At 36.8% G+C, this 18,609-nt stretch overlaps 1 protein-coding gene across 1 annotated transcript; it reads right to left on the bottom strand.

The window, feature by feature from the left end:
• Positions 1-12,903: 12,903 nt before the first annotated feature.
• Positions 12,904-16,596, bottom strand: LOC105438721. The gene is made up of 3 exons (XM_030978418.1): positions 16,296-16,596; positions 14,730-15,103; positions 12,904-13,778 (listed from the first exon to the last, which is right to left on the bottom strand). Exons 1-3 carry the CDS (start codon positions 16,413-16,415, stop codon positions 13,592-13,594), a joined length of 681 nt encoding a protein of 226 aa, XP_030834278.1. The 5' UTR covers positions 16,416-16,596; the 3' UTR covers positions 12,904-13,591.
• Positions 16,597-18,609: the final 2,013 nt, after the last annotated feature.

Raw genomic sequence — 18,609 nt, 5'->3', positions numbered from 1 at the left:
CGAAGACAACTACAATGTTATTTAGTTATAAATACAAATACACGCTTTATAGACTAAACAATTTCATGAAATTATTCACATTTATATAGTTTTTCATCAGATTTGAAGTTTGCGATTCTTAGCTTGATATAATGTCTGCGTCTTTCGTATCACAAAAAGAAGAAGAGCTTTTGTCAGCAATCTACCCATCTTTTTCTAAGCTTGTACTGATACACACCAAAAGAAGTATAATTTGTAATTATTGCTTTGATGGGGAAATTATTTAAAACAAAATTTGACCAGAGAAAACAAAAGGAGGGGGGGGGGGAGGGGAAATTTGTGTACTAGTGAAGGTTTATGGGTACTTTGATTTTGCCAGCGGGGTGAGGGGGACCCTCTCAGATCCTTAACCGAATGCACCACTGTAAATATCCCGCTTACATGTTATTTACCAAATGAATGATTAACAATTTCGATAAATTGGTCGTTGATGATTCGGACATGTATATTACAAGATTTGTGTTGTAGAAATGGATAAAATGTACTTGAACAAAGCAATATACAAAATTATTTATACTGCTGATAAGAAGAAGCAGCAGCTGTATTGACTTACTAGTTATAGTAGTAGTATGTGTAGTAGTAGTAGTATAGTAGTAGTAGTAGTAGTAGTAGTAGTAACGTATCGGAAGTTGTAACACAAAACAGTAGTAGTAGTAGTAGCATAAAAGGACACGTATCGCATCTCCGATTTATCTATGTATCTACCGGACCCCGTGCAAGGAAATGATTGATATGGCGACCATGCCTTTTTGCCTTGCCACATGTTCTTCAACGCTTTGTAATATACTCCCGGCCCCCCACTCAGTGTTATTTAGGGTACGCATATGCTCGTACCCTCTTTTTGAAAGCACCCCCTATCTGAGGACTGCCAACATTTCCGAACCCCCCTTTCGCGGGCTTTTCGCGGGCTTTTCCTGCCTTGGAGACCCCCCTAAATCAGGAAAAATGCTCAATGTACCCCCCTAAATTCGGAATAATTTCTCAGGAGTCCAAAGAGATGAAAGAGAAAAAGAAAGTCACCCCCTTTTTAAAGAAATCTCTGGGTGAAAAGTCAAATACACCCCCTTTTTTGAAAATCTCGGGCCGGACTTTGTCGCACGAAAAGTACCCCTTTACCGGACATTTTGGCAACACGCATGCGGTCATTCCGACCTCTGAGTGGGGGGGGGGGGGGGGCCGGGAATATACTTCCTTTCTACGTTTATAGAGAGCTTTGTACAATCACTAACAAACCTTCTTAGAACATATCATTTTAGCAATTGGAGGAACTTTAGGGATGTTCCATTTGCTTCCTCCCCCACCCCCTCCCCTCCCCCTCTTATAGTATACCTGCTTGATGTTATTTTGTGCGCTTAGAAACAGTATGTTATGTACTAATAGAGGACTATTTGAGACCAATGGTTATTAAAGTTAAAGTATACATGATGTAGCACATATCAAATACACCCAAGGAAAACAAAAACAAAAACAAACAGAACATTTCACAGACAGTGATGAATGCGTATGTCCGAGTAATATATGACAGTCACGTATATTATGTATCAGAGGCTCTGCGTGGCTGCACAGACTGGGATTGCAGGCTCGCAAACAAGAACATCTTTCACTAACGTGTAAAGGGTCATTTTGTGACTATACGTAATTATTTTGGTAATACATTGGTGAGGAACTACAAAATTCCTGGACTTTGTCAATTAGAGAGTATTACAAAAATGAATGGTCAAAGTGAAACTACAACTACACTACCTAAAATAACATACATAGTATTTGTAATAAAAGTAATAGTGTTACTAGAGTACCAGTAGGCACATTGACCTAATTATTTTTATTATTTATATTATAATTTTATTATCAATATTATTATTATCACTATTATTATTATCATTATTTTTTTAATTATTATTATTATGATTGATATTATCATCACTATTATTATTAGTTGTAGTAGTAGTAGTAGTAGCAGTAGTAGTATTATCATTCTTGTCATTAATACTGTAGTGTTATCATCATAATAATTGTTTAATTGTTATTAGCACTACAATGGTAGAACAAGCACTGACACCCAGTAAACTAGTTCATGTAGCATTTTTACTACTACTAGTATTGGTTGTGAGGGAAGTAGAATGGTAAAAAATGGTTTGTACGTATCATTCGTGAAAACTGGAAAAATTCACCTCACTAAGATATTTTGATTGGGGGGTTTCCATATTCAAGCTTATAAACATTGATCTTAATATTTACTCGATTCGTGAATGATTTGTGGAAGCATTCTAATAAAAAAATTAAACTGTTTCTATCAAAACCAACTTTATATCAGGGTGGACTTCCCCCTTTAACTGAAAGTATCACCAGAGACGAATATTAATGACTCCCAAATATCAGAAGCATAACTTTAATTCCATTCTAGTTCGTTTATCAGAATAAATGCTATAATCTTAACATAAATACAGTAGGATATTGAAGTCCTGTTCAGTCTCCAAAAATAAGTCTGATTGAAACTAGCGTTGGGCACTGAAACTTTAGGAATGGAATGTAGAAGGACATTTGACCAATTTTATCGTTCACTTGGGATATAATGGGATTTGTGGTGAGCTCCCTCTCCCCCTCTCTCTCTCTCTCTCTTTCTCTCAACTTATTTTACAATACTTCTTTTGATTTCATGCTCTTTCCGTCCATGCTCTTTCTTATCCAGCTCTGTTCTTTACATGAAGTTGTGCAGATATATAAATACTAGCAGGACCCGCGGAAATCCGCGGGATTCTAGAGGGGGCGGGGGGTGTAAATACATATATAGAGACTGCATAGAGACTGTCTAAATTAAAACCACCAAGAACTTTATTTGCCATTCAGGCCATTAAAAAAATATACATGTTTAGCGTCCCCGCCCGCTTCCTTTTTGGGGGCCGCCTCCTATTTTTTTTTTTGAATTTTTTTTATTTTTGAATTTTTTTTTTAAAGAAAAAAAAACAGCGTCCCCGCCTGCTTCCTTTTTGGGGGCCGCCTCCCATTTTTTTTTTTGAAAGAAAAAAAACATGAAAAGCACCACTAAAATGTATTTCTGATTTTAAAAAAGAAAAAAAAAATAGTCGGCCGCCATCTTGAAAAATAACTCGAATGTCAGGGAAAATGTACGGAGCGGCCATTTTGAAAAAAAAAAAAAAAAGGCCTCCTCCTTCCCATTTTTCGAAAAAACAGGACGCTAAACATGTTTTTTTTTTAATTTGGCCTTATATAAAAAAATAAAAAAAACGATCCAACTGTACCGGTAGTTATTCTTTAAGCCACTGGAACTGCGTAGAGTTCCGTATTTTGGGTACCGACTACGCAGAAATTCGGCTGCGTAGTAATGGGAAAAAAAGTCCCTGCGTAGGTTATGCGTAGGCTGGCGTACAGGTTTGCTTATGGTTGCTTACTGTGTGGAAAGCTTTTACTGCTTAGTCGATCTGGCGTAGGGTAGCGTACTGTTGCGTAAAAAGGCGTACTTTCTGCGTCAAGTTTCTACGCCGAAAGTACGCGAAAAAAATTAAACATGTTGAATTGTTTTCGTTCATCTTGCGTACCTCTTTCCGTCCCTCAGCATATAGTAACGTAGGCCAGCGTAGTTGGTACGCAACACTACGTATTGCCAATTAGTGACCCCGAGTGTCACAAATAAAGTATTAAAAATATGCTCATCTGACCTTAATTAAACGCCTAAAACCCCCGAGCTTTCGGGGGTTTATGGCCCCTTGAAACCCGTGGACCCCACGCCTATATTATATATACACTCAACTCGCTGCGATCTGATCTTTCCCCCCCCCCCCCCAACTTTGAAAAACGTAACCCCCGAGCTTTTGGAGGTTTATGGCCCTTTAAACCCGTGGACCCCACGCCTATATTATATATACACTCAACTCAGTACCCGCGGAAATCCCCGGGATTCTAGAGGGGGGCGCAGGCAAAAAATTAAGTTTTTCATGTCGGGGGCTCCATTTCAAATTTTGGGGAAATTTTTCGGGGGCTACTTTTTCAACTTTCGGGGGCTCTTTTTTCTGGGGCTACTTTTTCATTAATTCATAAAAAGATAGGCCTACACTTTGTTGAGATTTGTTAAGTAGGCCAAGGTTTCAGGCTTCCTACTTCATAATTGCCTATTTAAAAAAAAAAAAAAAATTCTAGTTCAATAACTAAGTTTTCATGCATTGATTTGATGCAAGAACTGTAACATAATAGACCCTAGATTGTGATTATTTCTGACCATGAATTTCGATAATCATTTTTCAAAGTAAAATTTTCACAAGAAAATCAGACAGTCGTTTAAAAACGTAGACATTAGTAATACTTTTACTAATTCTAAGCTCAGGTTTCGTAAATCTATTCACGAAACTATATTGAAATCGCGGCAATAATGATGCAAACCAACAGATAACAATTTCAAAGTGTCAAATCTCTTCGACTCAGCTCAGGTGAACTCACACACACTACAGCGTAACTCAAGAGCTCGAACACCGGCGCCGCAGGCGTCGGACGCCTACGCTGCGCGGTGCCGGTTAGGAGCTTCCTGCAAGCTCATTTCAACTCACACACCGCACACAGCAGCATTGCACTGTGTGTAGACTGAAGGCAGCTTGCGACTGAATTGTCAGTCCAATGGTTTTCTTGTGAAAACTTTCCTTTAGAAAATGATAATCAAAATTTAGTTAGCATGGCCGTAATAATCACAAAATAAGCTTTTATTTCATACCTCCATTCACGAAAACTTTATACAAATTGCGGCATTCATGACGGAAATGGGTCTCTAAGTTTGGACGTCGACGGGAAGCCCCGTGTACGACCCTGTCCATCGTGCATTTAATACGCAACTTAATGTGAGTGGATAGTCATCGGTCGTGTGTCTACGGATGTCATGTTGAATATCCATGAGGTATCTCTGTCGTCACGCATATCCTGCATTATGCATGTCGCGTCTGTTTTCGCCCTGGACGTCGACACGGAGGAGGACCTCGGGCGGAGCATAGCCAATTCGCTAGAGTAGACTCTCCCGCGGACGATGGCACCGGTCACCGGTACCCCGAGGGGAGGGTTCAGGAGGAGATAGCCGCACCAACTTGGGTCGGCGATCTCATTAAAAAACAATAGAATACAAAGGCTGGCGGAGACGTCGCGCCCCCCGCGGAGCCTTAGCGTATTACTATTATAGACTAGCAGGACCCGCGGAAATCCGCGGGATTCTAGAGGGGGCGGGCGGTGTAAATGTCTAAATTAAAACCACCAAGAACGTTATTTGCCATTCAGGCCATTAAAAAATATACATGTTTAGCGTCCCCGCCAGCTTCCTTTTTGGGGGCCGCCTCCTATTTTTTTTTTTTTTTTTTTTTTGAAAGAAAAAAAACATGAAAAGCACTGCTAAAATGTATTTTTGATTTTAAAAAAGAAAAAAAAAAATTTGTCGGCCGCCATCTTGAAAAATAGCCCGAATGCCAGGGAAAATGTATGGAGCGGCCATTTTGAAAGAAAGAAAAAAAAAGCGCCTCCTCCTTCCCATTTTTCAAAAAAACAGGACGCTATAAGCATGTTTTTTTTTTAATTTGGCCTTACATTAAATTTAAAAAAACAATCCAACTGTACCGGTAGTTATTCTTTAAGCCACTGGAACTGCGAAGAGTTCCGTAGTGTGGCGTACCGACTACGCAGAAATTAGGCTGCGTATTAATGGGAAAATAGTCCCTGCGTAGGTTATGCGTAGGCTGGCGTACAGGTTTGCTTATGGTTGCTTACTGTGTGGAAAGCTTTTACTGCTTAGCAGATCTGGCGTAGGGTAGCGTACTGTTGCGTAGGCATGTAGCGTAGTGTTGCGTAAAAAGGCGTACTTTCTGCGTCAAGTTTCTACGCCGAAAGTACGCAAAAAAAATTAAACATGTTGAATTGTTTTCGTTCACCTTGCGTACCCCTTTCCGTCCCTCAGCATATAGTGACGTAGGCCAGCGTAGTTGGTACGCAACACTACGCAACTCTACGTATTGACCCCACGCCAATTAGTGACCCGCAAGTGTCACAAATAAAGTATTAAAAATATGCTCATCTGACCCTAATTAAACGCCTAAAACCCCCGAGCTTTTGGGGGTTTATGGCCCCTTGAAACCCGTGGACCCCACGCCTATATTATATATACACTCAACTCGCTGCGATCTGATCTCTCCCCCCCCCCCCCCCAACTTTGAAGAATGTAACCTCCGAGCTTTTGGGGGTTTATGGCCCCTTGAAACCCGTGGACCCCACGCCTATATTATATATACACGCAACTCAGGACCCGTGGAAATCCGCGGGATTCTAGAGGGGGGCGCAGGCAAAAAATTAAGTTTTCATTTCGGGGGCTCCATTTCAAATTTTTGGGAAAATTTCGGGGGCTACTTTTTCAACTTTCGGAGGCTCTTTTTTCTGGGGCTACTTTTTCATTAATTCATAAAAAACGATAGGCCTACACTTTGTTGAGATTTGTTCAGTAGGCTAAGGTTTCAGGCTTCCTTCTTCATAATTGCCTATTTAAAAAAACAAAACATTTTTCTAGTTCAATAACTAAGTTTTCATGCATTGATTTGATGCAAGAACTGTAACATAATAGAACCTAGATTGTGATTATTTCTGACCATTAATTTCGATAATCATTTTTAGTAATACTTTTACTAATTCTAAGCTCAGGTTTCGTAAATCTATTCACGAAACTATATTAAAATCGCGGCAATAATGATGCAAACCAACAGATAACAATTTCAAAGTGTCAAATCTCTTCGACTCAAGCTTAGGTCAACTCACACACACTGCAGCGTAACTCCTTAAGCTCAACACCGGCGCCGCAGGCGTCGGACGCCTACGGTGCGCGGTGTTGGAGCTTACTGCAAGCTCATCGCAACTCACACACACACTACACATCAGCACTGCACTTTGTGTTGACTGAAGGCAGCTTGCGACGGAACTGTCAGTCCAATGGTTTTCTTGTGAAAACTTTCCTTTAGAAAATGATAATCAAATTTTAGTATACATTGCCGTAATAATCACAAAATAAGCTTTCATTTCATACCTACATTCACGAAAACCATATACAAATCGCGGCAATAATGATGGAAATAGGTCTCTAAGTTTGGACGTGGACGGGAAGCTTTGTGTGTATCTCTGTGGCTTGTGCCCGACCCTGTGCATAGTGCATTTAATACGCAACTTAATGTGAGTGGATGGTCATCGGTCGTGTGTCTACGGATGTAATGTTGAATATCCATGAGGTATCTCTGTCGTCACGCATATCCTGCATTATGCATGTCGCGTCTGTTTTCGCCCTGGACGTCGACACGGAGGAGGACCTCGGGCGGAGTATAGCCAATTCGCTAGAGTAGACTCTCCCGCGGACGACGGCACCGGTCACCGGTACCCCGAGGGGAGGGTTCAGGAGGAGATAGCCGCACCAACTTGGGTCGGCGATCTCATTAAAAAACAATAGAATACAAAGGCTGGCGGAGACGTCATGCCCCCCCCGCGGAGCCTTAGCGTATTACTATTATAGATGTACAGTGATGTGGAAGATCTAATCTATGTGTACGGTAAAAAAAAAGAACAGGCGCAATCCTAGCCCAACTATGTTTTCTACACCTCCGGTGATTGCACTTTATTTCAGTTAGAATTTAGTGGCATAATATGTTGCAGACATAATGGTATATTTATTCTAACCTCTGGTTTTACCCCCACAATGGAATTCTTTGATGCCATTTCATTCGACAATGTACAGTGTATATCAAGACTAAATTTATTAATGAGTCATCTTTCGTTTAATTTTTAAATGGATGTCATATTTAGACACGTGACGTAATCAAGTGGTATAATCACTCGATCGGGATGTAAGATGGTAAAATGTTAATTGTTATCTCTCTTTATCTCTCTTTTCAGAAAATGTATTTTGTTTATTGCGTTTTCTCTCTCTTTCATGTCTATCTTTTCATTGTTGTTGTTATCACTGGACGTGGAGGCCTGGCCACCCATGCTCTTAATTACCTACACCACTTGTGCCAGGAGACAATTGTGTTGTAATTGATGATTCTCTGCTTTGTTTTTGCAAAAATATATATACAGCAGGGTAACTACCTCGGTATCTATAATTATAAACGACACTGGACAGATGTTTGAACAACAGCGATACAGAATTACAATGATTTTATTCCAAATTCCATCACTTTCTATAATTTCCTTGTTCGTGCTAGTCTTCAACACTCATTTTTGGTGTGAAAACAATGCAGTAAATGGAAGCCAGTTGAATTCCAATTTCCATGCCGGTGTTGAATTAGCACTTTAGAGGTGTCTTTTCTAAGACTCCGAGTTGATGTTTGGTTGTGCAATGTTTGAAACATCAGGGGCCTTCTGTCAATTGACAATTGAACAACGATTTCATTTTAAGATCTCCAGTAGCTGATAATACTAATGAAATGAATATACATTGTAAGCATCTTCTCCATTTTATATATTAGCCCCATATCAAGCGATGCGATTATAGCCTTGCAATGAGAATACACGCTCATACCATAGTAGGTTCATGTTTATACATTAGTGTACGGTGTACCTACTTCTCCTATGATACATAATATGCCATGTCCATTGGAAGGCAAGGAATTGACCCCTAGCTGCCACATTCCTAAAGTGTGGTCAGAACAGGAATGTGGCAAGGGTCAAACCCTTGACCCCCGATGGACATGGCATGTGTCTCAACAGTGTCTGAACGTCTGAACATTGTATGTGCACTGCTTGGAAATGCCCACACACTCTGCAAATTATTCATTGAACAACTCAATATCAATTGTGAGCATATTGGAGGCAATACTGAAGTAATTGTTTCTTTGTTTATATTTTGTTCTGTGATATAATCATAAAATACAAAATACAGCATGAGTTGACTTTGTTCAGAGTACGATTATGCGAATTTAAATTCGGTTTCGAAGTAAAATTAATAAGGACATTCTGAGACATTTCTACCAAATCATTTTAATCCTTTAATTATGTACTTGCAATTCTGCATGTATTTCAGCGAAAGCAATGTTTATGTAAGAATTATGATTTATGTTTCTCAAATTAAATCACGTATTAAATAGATAATCAACATAACTGTTTGTAATAGGTCAATTTGATTCAAATCCGTTAATTCGGCTGACAGACACGGGTTCAGTTACTAAATCACATCTTTTATTTTATAATTTTTAAACTTTGGTAATCATTTCCCTTTTGTGGCAGAAATCTATGTTATTCCCATTAGTCTAGAGTTCATCAGAAGGAAACAAAAGTATGATATTGATAACATTGTTGGTGATAGTATTTTTATTTTTCATGATCGAAAACGACATAGGTGTGCATAAGGTAGCTGCTCAGGCACTTTAATAGACGCTTGTTCCAAACATAATAAATGTACATGTATATCTGTTAACAGTTTCAGATCAGAGACTGTGCCTCACAGACTAGTTATTTCAAGGCGTGTTTCATTCCCTTGCCCATGTTACCGGAAGGACTCTGTTTCAAACGTTTCGCGGGGTTTTATCAGACTTGGCGCGCCGTATCTTCCCATCATTGTGCTTTAATTTAGCCCATAATATTGCCAAAAGGAAATAATCATGTGGAATATGACTACCGATTTCAATGACTGGCTTATCAGTCCTTTATGTTGGATGCATATTTGGTGCTACAGTATTCCTGGTATCCATTCCTGAAATGATATTAAATGGTGGATTGATGCTGAGAAACATGAGATGAACCACGTACATCATCACTCGAGTGTCATCAGCTGTGCAGGTAAAAAAGTTCTCCCTTTCCATAGACACAGAATATATTGCGATAGTCTCAAGCAAAGTATTTATCGCCAATGCTGTTTTGTATATATACACCCCTGCATCAACCAGACTAGGAGACAATATGTATTTGTGTATATGTCATTAGATATATGTCTCTTTCACCAGATCACTGTACTCATAATAATACCATTCGTGTTATTATCTCTTTGAAGTGACGTTGTTGCGTTATGTTACTCTAACTGTAATAGTATATTTTGAGTGGTTGCCAACTGGCCGTCTAGCCAATTCTATTTTGCAATATAATCAGATTATCCTTTGGTGAGCCTTTTTCATGGCAATCACTGCAAAAATAAATTTCTCGAGCATGGTCTGCAATAATGGAATTACAAACATGTTTATGCTGTGAATTGTGGAACACACGAGGGTTACATTTTCACTCATTCGTATATATTGCAGTTGGAAGGGCGATCGACTATTATCATAAGTCACAACTCTAATTTAGTATTCCCGAAATGCTTCAAGTTTAAAGGTACTATGTCCCTTTTGCAGCCAACCTCAAATGCTGTGGAACTTTGCAGGAATTATGAATATGTCATGTATGTCCTATCTGTGAAATTTAAATGTTAGCAGTGTCCTCATATTCAAATTATGCAAGGAAATCCGTTTACTTGCTAGACTTCACTGTCAGACACTATTGAGTGACTGACTGGCTTTTTATCTTCTTTGGTAATAACATGAAAAGTTAAGTGAATTCCCCTTTATATTGTTGAATTTATTTCAATCACAAACTGTACCTTTATTCCAGAATTTGATAAAAAAATAACAAATTTGATTTAACTTAGAATAACTGGTATTACGAAAATGCCAAAAATAGTAAATAGGAGATGGGAGAACCAGGTTTTTATTTTGAGTGATTAATTTGTTTCTTCAATTGTTTTGTTGTTGTTGAAAGTACCGTTATAAGGAAATTTAACCAACGTAACTTGTTGTTCTTTGATGGATTTTTGGCACCATATTTAATAAGACCATTCCCACTTATACAAAGTATGGGGGATGGGAAAAGGAGGAATCATGTCTTTATTTAACTTGAATACTGGATTTATTTTCCATTTTTTCCATTCTATTTTTTAGTAAATATTTAACGAAATTGTATCGGTGCGATCGTTCTTCTTTCTTGGAATATCTGAAACATTATATAGGAAGGTTCATTTCAATTGTGGTAAACAAACTTATTGCTTTGTATTCATTTCAGTGTCAGTTTAGTAGATGTATCATCGGGCCGAGAAGGCAGGTATTATATATTCTATTCTATATAATTATTATATCTAGATCTCCAAAATAAACATACACAATCAATTAACAACTATACCGGTGTAATTTTTTTTGGAATGACAGAAAATTTACTGGAAAATAACCGAGGGATAAGAAACGAGATGTGTCAGTCACAGACCATAGACGTACCACCAACGTTGGTGGTACGTCTATGGTCAGACACGGATAGAAAAGTTCAAATTTACAACCACACGCACTGCATAATCACATTTTACACATACACATTAGCGACGTACTTCAGCAAACAATACTCCACAAAATGTTTTCCCGTTATTTCACTTTTTGTGTGACCATTAATGGATTTCTTTCTTTTTACTGCCTTCATCTTCTATTTCTCCATATGTATATATTTGCTTTTCTGTTTCTTTCTTTCCTTATATATTTTCAATGTTTTTCTTATTTCTCTACCTCTCTTTCCATAATTGTATTATTTCTTTGTTTCGTCCGTTCTTTCTCTATATGTCTTTTCTGATGTATTTCTGAGTTTTCTCTTCTTTCATCTACTCTCTTTCCTAATATATTTCTTTCTTTCTCTTTCTATTCTTTCTGTTGTATTGCCTTGTCATTTGATTCATCTTCTTTTTCTATATTTCCTTATGCATTTATTACATTTTCTTTTCTTTTGAGCTTCTCGTTTATTATTTTCGGTTTGTAAATAATGAGCATGCGATATACATGTACGCTGTTTTTCTCAACACTTTGATGATCAATTTCCTCATAATGACAATCAAACCACAATAATCTTTACAAACTTTTTTTTCTTCTTCAATTTCTTCAACCTTGGTCAGTGTAACGAAATTATTCCAACGTTATGGTATTACCGTGTGACTGAAAATACTTTATAACATTTGAAATGAATGCAATCGTATAATTACTGTAAGGTGGTTGGCTTGTTTTATTCTGTACAACGCAAGTAAATGACAATGTTTGGTAAGGTTGTACTCATTTTCCTTAGGTCATAGTAATCGACGTCTTGACATGAGACTATCTTCCCCATGCAGAAAACTGACTTGACGTTGGTCGATTCCTTTCGTTCAAAGTTTGTTTTCACCTTAAATTTTCCATTTTAATCATATTTCAAGCAAGATTAGCAATTTCTTTTACAAAAGTCATACAAACAATCATAGTTTGGTAATATTCACCTCTCAGCCAGCGCGTGACCTTGTCTGTCCATTAAAAGGAATTCGTGGTTTCGAGGCATAGTTGTTTGCCCAGACCCTTAATAGAAACATCACATAGATGCATGCACTACAATATTTATAAACAACCTTAATATGGAAGCAAGCTTAATTAATATCTTTTATTAGTACTTAGTACATTTGATATTGATGATTTCGAGTTTTTGGTATAACTATTCGTTAGAAAGAGAGAAAGGAAAATCAATATATAGTGCAACGAGTATGAAAACATAATCTAGTCAGTGGTCGGGTCTTCTAAACCACTGCATTCCACCGAGAGTCAAAATTAAGATAGTTTCTCGTCGTGTTGCCTCGAATTATGACCGTAATAAAACTGTCAGACTAAAATAAGACACACGACCTTCGTCATAGGCCCATGTAGTGTACGAACAGTCGAACATTACTCTTAAAATTATCTTCTGTAAAAAATGCCATAAGATAAGAATAAGTCAGTTTGTCCGCGACAAAATGTAGACTGTTTCAAGAAAATTTCGCTGGAATTGAAGACCTTGGCAAGATCATTTTAAGTCATTTTGGCCGGCCAGTTCATAGTGACAACAAGTTTTTTATTTTAGGCCTTATAATGTCTCTATCATGACCAAGGTAGCAGGCAGAGGAAGAGGAGACATAGATAGGCCTACACCCCCTACCTATCACCCATCTTAATCACATCATTTTGTCATGAAATGTTACTTGTTGTTGCTTTTAATTACAGAAGTGAGAATCATACAGGCAGTTTGATTATTCATCTTTAACATGTTCTGAAAAAAAATAGAACTCATGAATATTGCATTATTGTAAGAAGCATGTTTTATCTATCTACCTTTGTCAACTTGCTGAGTGGAGTTAGTTTTGCTCAGATGCATGCTACATGATAATTTGACATTTCTGCAATTAGACCTATATATAAAACATTTAAGGGAAAATGTCCATCTTTTCATCAGAAATTAAGGTCATATCGCTTTAATAAAAAAGAGGACAAAGTACAATGAGCGTTTTTGCCTTATACATCATGAATGTGAAGGAAAGTACTTTTTCACTAATAATGTTCATATAGTCTGTTGTGAAGAGTCTTTTTCTCTATGTCTGTTATATTTCAGTTTTCATATATCAATACACAGATCAAGAACAAACCTATTGCTAGACTAGATCATTTTAATCAGACCAGAATAAACACATAAAAGACAGCTTAAATTATGTGCATTGTTTATTCTTGGGTACCGATTGTGCGGATTTAGATATGAATAATTAAACAAATAGCCTACTTTGAATCAATGGAATGCCAGAAAAGGGATGAGAATCAATCAGAGGATGGCCATGTAATCTAGTGTTATATCTTACCTGACTATGTTTCACGGTGACAGTCACCTTGGCTTCACTGTTCACCTCAGAAATCAGTGGATCCAGACCCGCGTTGGTATCACACGCATCCAACCTATAGTAATAAAGCAGTTTATTTTGGGGGCTCAATACATGATCTTTTGAACAAACCTGACGTACGATACTCTCTTTAAAAAGCCATCAGAGATGTATGCTATGTGGTGTGAGAATAGATGAAAATAATTACACATCCAACCTTGCATAGCATCGCTCTGTATTTATATTGCATGACTGCAAATAACCATGGTATCAAAATTGTGTATGTAGGATACATCATGATGAATAAGATAAAGTTTTGATTTACATTTATAATAAGAAAATTATATTGATATGAAAGAATCCTGAAATGAAGAGATCATCAGATTATGTAAACTATTGTAAAATCCCCTATGCATGCAGCCCCCATCATCTAATCTTTTAGACAACTCACTCATGTATGCACTTTCTTAACCATCTGAGATTCATTTCGAAACCTTAATGCAGCTACCCCTGACGCCGCATGAAATCAAATTCAGTGACAATGACAATACAGTATTTTGCCAATTCAATTTCCTTTTGATATCAAGAACCAACTGGGTTAAATCAATGCTAGTTTTCCTCTTATGAGATCAAACCTAATCAGGTATCTCATCTGCATCAATACTGTGTAGGTAAGTGTACGGCATAAACATGCTTACAGGTTTGTATCGTGCAGTAAAAAACTGCAAACCATCTCTATGATAGCGAAAGAGGCGATGATAAAGAGAGTGGAAGAGAGGAAATGCAGGAAAGAGAGTGGGAGAAAAGAATCAAAAGAGAACTTAGAAAAGAGAAAGAATAATAATGAAATGAGAGGGACATAGAGAGAGGGAGGGGGGCGAGAGAGAGAGAGAGAGAGAGAGAGGTAGCAAATGAAGAGAAGAAACTCACAGTCAAAGGTAAACCAAAATGCGTTCCACAATATATAGAAGTAAGATTTTGATTATACTGTGGCAATCGTTACCCTGGTAAATCAAATGAGACTCACTCTATGCTTGTCAGGTGTGGATGAGTCTTCATGAGTTGGATGATCTCGGCTGCCTTCTCGTTCTTCAGTGTAATACGGGTAAGGGACAGCTTGGTGAGTTGAGGACATGATGTTTTAACCGCATCACAAAATGACACAGGATCATTTAGTGCAACTAATTCAAATGGCCAGTATCCCTTGACGCGAAGGTGAGTTAGATGATGGAATGGAAAGCAGGCTATTGTGACAATTTCTGATGAGACATTCTCCTCTTTCTGGTAGTTCAGTTTGAGTTTTTTCACTCGAGGACATGATGTATGAAGTCCAAGATTCCACAGGCTGATCACATGCTTACCATCCACAGAAAGCTCATCTACTGAGGAGGTTTGACGAGTCTATAAGAAATAACGATTCAAAAAGTCTCACTATATATGATATGAATGGAAACCAATGCTGATGTAAGAATATCCAGAAACATTATTGTTTTAATAATTAATACAATACTTTTACTGTTCATATCATGCTTGGTAAATATTTCACAAATATATAATAATAAAACCTAAAGGGTTTTCATCATTTCAATGTAAGCTGCCTATAAAGTAGAAATAAACAAATGGGTAGGTTTGGGGAAAATGGACAAAGAATACAAAAGTTTTGAACTTTGGGATGCCGAGATCATAAATTATATTAATAATCTTCTATTGGCATTACGGTCACATGCGATGCCGTACCGGATGAACTAGAACCAATTTCTTATTCCAAAATATTAAAAATACCTCTCTGTTTTTCCATTTTAATGATCCAGCAGATTATGTTCCATTAGGCCTAAACGTGTATTGCCCTCCATTTAAATAGAGGTTTGTTTATCATGAGACTTTTTTTCAGTATTTTGGATACAAAATATAAAAAGAGGATTTCTCTCTGTATGGCATAACACATCATGATCGCATTGACAATATGAGTTTTTGTATATCATAAGCATTATCAACATCCAAAATTTCTTAATGTTTTTATTCTTTGTCCGCTTTTTCTGAAACCTTCGTTAACATTTTTCTTTATTTTGTCTGTTTCCACCAACATTATTATTAGAGGGTTAGTCCTTCTTTTTCTATGGAAGATGACGGGATTTTACTATTCATTATCATCTTTTTTAATTGTGATATTAGTTCAGCTAGACTAAAAAAAAAAAAAACAATCAAATGACTTCACATTACTCAATTTACAAATTTGATAATGAAGAAAATAAGCAACAGGATTCTCCATGGTAAATAACAAATGGCAATCATTTATCAATTGATATTTAACAAGCTTTAAAAATATGTGCAATGTTAAACTTCATCCCAAGATGAAAAAACTATAACAGTGCATGTATATATATTTGATAAATAAAACCATCCATCGATTTACTAAACAGCCCATAGTATGTCGTTTTTAACTTGATTTCAAAACAAAATATATTATCCTTTTGGCAAATCCTTTATCATTCATATTTTGTCTCTTTGAGGGTTTTTTTCTGAACGCCTTCCTTTTGAGCTTGGAGCAAAAAGAGGATTTTGAATTCAATCTTGGAACAGTAAAGATACAAACCAGTGTCTCTCCATCGTCCATGTCAACTCGTCCGATAATCGTCAAGGTGAATGACTGGAGGTGTGGTAGCGAGAGAATGGAGTGTAGTCTCCGTGGAGTCATCATGGAAACAACCTTCATACTCAGCGTCTGGATCTGTGCCAAGATAATTTATCAGTTCACACCAAAGTGAAATCCACGATGGAATCCAATTATTGTCTTTACTAACATAAACACCTTTTTAAAACACAGCTAATATCAGATGAATCTGCATCTCAGTAACTTTATCATTTACTAAGTCTGATTATCTTGTCTCAATTTCTGATATAGGTCTAGTTCAACTTCAAATGAAACAACGTACCGGTATTATCATAAACAAAAAAATATTTCAATATGCATGGCATGATGTATTTTAAAAGAGGTTCTTAAGCTATTGTATCGGTGGGAAGATATTACATCAAAATGGTAGTATTTCAATAATTCTTCTAAATTCACTTGCATGAATACATATTGCTTTAGATATGTCATACATCTGTCACTGGACAGGCAAGCGAATTGACATTGTGCCATATTATTGATATCAGGTATACCGGTATTTGACAAGAAAATTGTAAGAACAGTCTTAGGCAATAGTTGCTACCTTATATTTGGTCATGTGGACTACGGTTAAAATCATTAAAAGTGGGATGAAATCCAAATATAAGTCGATTCCTGTTGATGTGCAGGGCTGCATACAACTCATTTTGTGTTCTTCAAATAATTTTCTCAGACCTAGCTGCTTAGCTCCACCCTAAAAAAATGCTCCAGATCTCATTCATATTGTAACATCATCTTTCAATCATTAGTGAGCTAACAAGAGACATTCAGTGGTATGTAGCTTCACCAGAGCTGACCACCTGTTAACAATAGACCATACAATACCAACATAGGAGTCGCTATCTTAGACGTGCTGTAGCATCACCAGGAAAAGAAAGGTAATGTGGAGGCATTGTATGCAAGAATGCAATTCCTTTGTGAGCATGTGCTGAGCTGGGGAAATTACACACTGTCTCTTGTTAGCTCACTAATGATTGACAGATGATGTCACAAGATGAATGAATTTGTTGTTGTTTCTGAATTGGGTATGTTTTTATTTTTATTTTTTTAATTATTTTTACAAACGGGTATAAACCAGGGAAACATAGATAGAAAAAAGGGCAAATTATGTTAGGAGGGAAATTTTCCTATCGTGGGAGGGGCATTTGTTCACTTCGAAGGAGGCACTTCCTGTCGGAGGAAGGGCACATGTCTCGATTTCGCAAATTGTGGGATGATGTATCAAAACCTGACCCTGGTCACGCCGCCCTGTCGAAATGATACGCATTTCTATATTCACATATATATTTTCTAAAAGATGTGTTTGTCTTTACATTATACCCGATTTCACTTTGACCATTGTTATCTAAAGTGAATTGAAGAATATAGCTATGATCACAAGAAAATAATGTGTAGTTCCAAAGAAAAATTCTAGAATGACTCAAATGACTGAAAGTGAGAATCGATTGAATTTATCATAATCATGACACTGAAGTCAATTCTATTCAAATGATTCACTTTCATGATTGACAGCATGGTCAGACTATTGTTATATAATGAGCGTGATTTTGATTATTAACCAAACATTATTTCGAAAAAAAGTGTGAAATAGCACTATGTTTAGTTTGGAGAATGCACAAAATTTTGAAGGAAATCGTTTCCAATAAAAGGGAGAGAGAAAAAAAAAACTAAGAGACATTGCTGTGGTACGAGCAAAAAAAAGACAAACAAATAAAATAGTTGAAAAGGAGACCATGTCTTGTCAAGCAAAATAACATGTTATAGCTATCTATATTGTGCATGTAATATCTTATTGGGACAATTAATAATCGACACACAAAAAAGCGGAATACTAGGCCTATCTACAGGATATCATATGCGCTTAAAAATATGCGTTTCTATCCGTCTATTTGTATGCACATTTAAAATCAATTTCTGGCAACTATTGACAAAATTTAAATAATTTCTAAAAATACATAATGTGAAGTACTATTTGTAGGAAACGTGCTTTAAACATAAGCATTTATATGAATCTATTCATTATAACACTAAAATCCAATCTATTCACATGACTCATGCTTCTTATTATCAGTATTGTAAGAGTTATTTATTGATATGAGGATAATTGTGACTAATGATAACAAATCATTTCTACTTTTTTTTTTATGTGAAAAACATTTTTTCACATATGTTTAGTTTGAAGATTGCAAAACTATTGGGGAAAAAAAATTGATTCCAATACAAATCGTGTTTGGGTATA

Source organism: Strongylocentrotus purpuratus, unplaced genomic scaffold, assembly GCF_000002235.5.
Source record: "Strongylocentrotus purpuratus isolate Spur 01 unplaced genomic scaffold, Spur_5.0 spur5_scaffold_1, whole genome shotgun sequence".
NCBI classification, from domain to species: domain Eukaryota; kingdom Metazoa; phylum Echinodermata; class Echinoidea; order Camarodonta; family Strongylocentrotidae; genus Strongylocentrotus; species Strongylocentrotus purpuratus.
The sequence above is the reverse complement of the archived record's forward strand: the minus strand, read 5'-3'. Positions and strand labels throughout refer to the sequence as shown.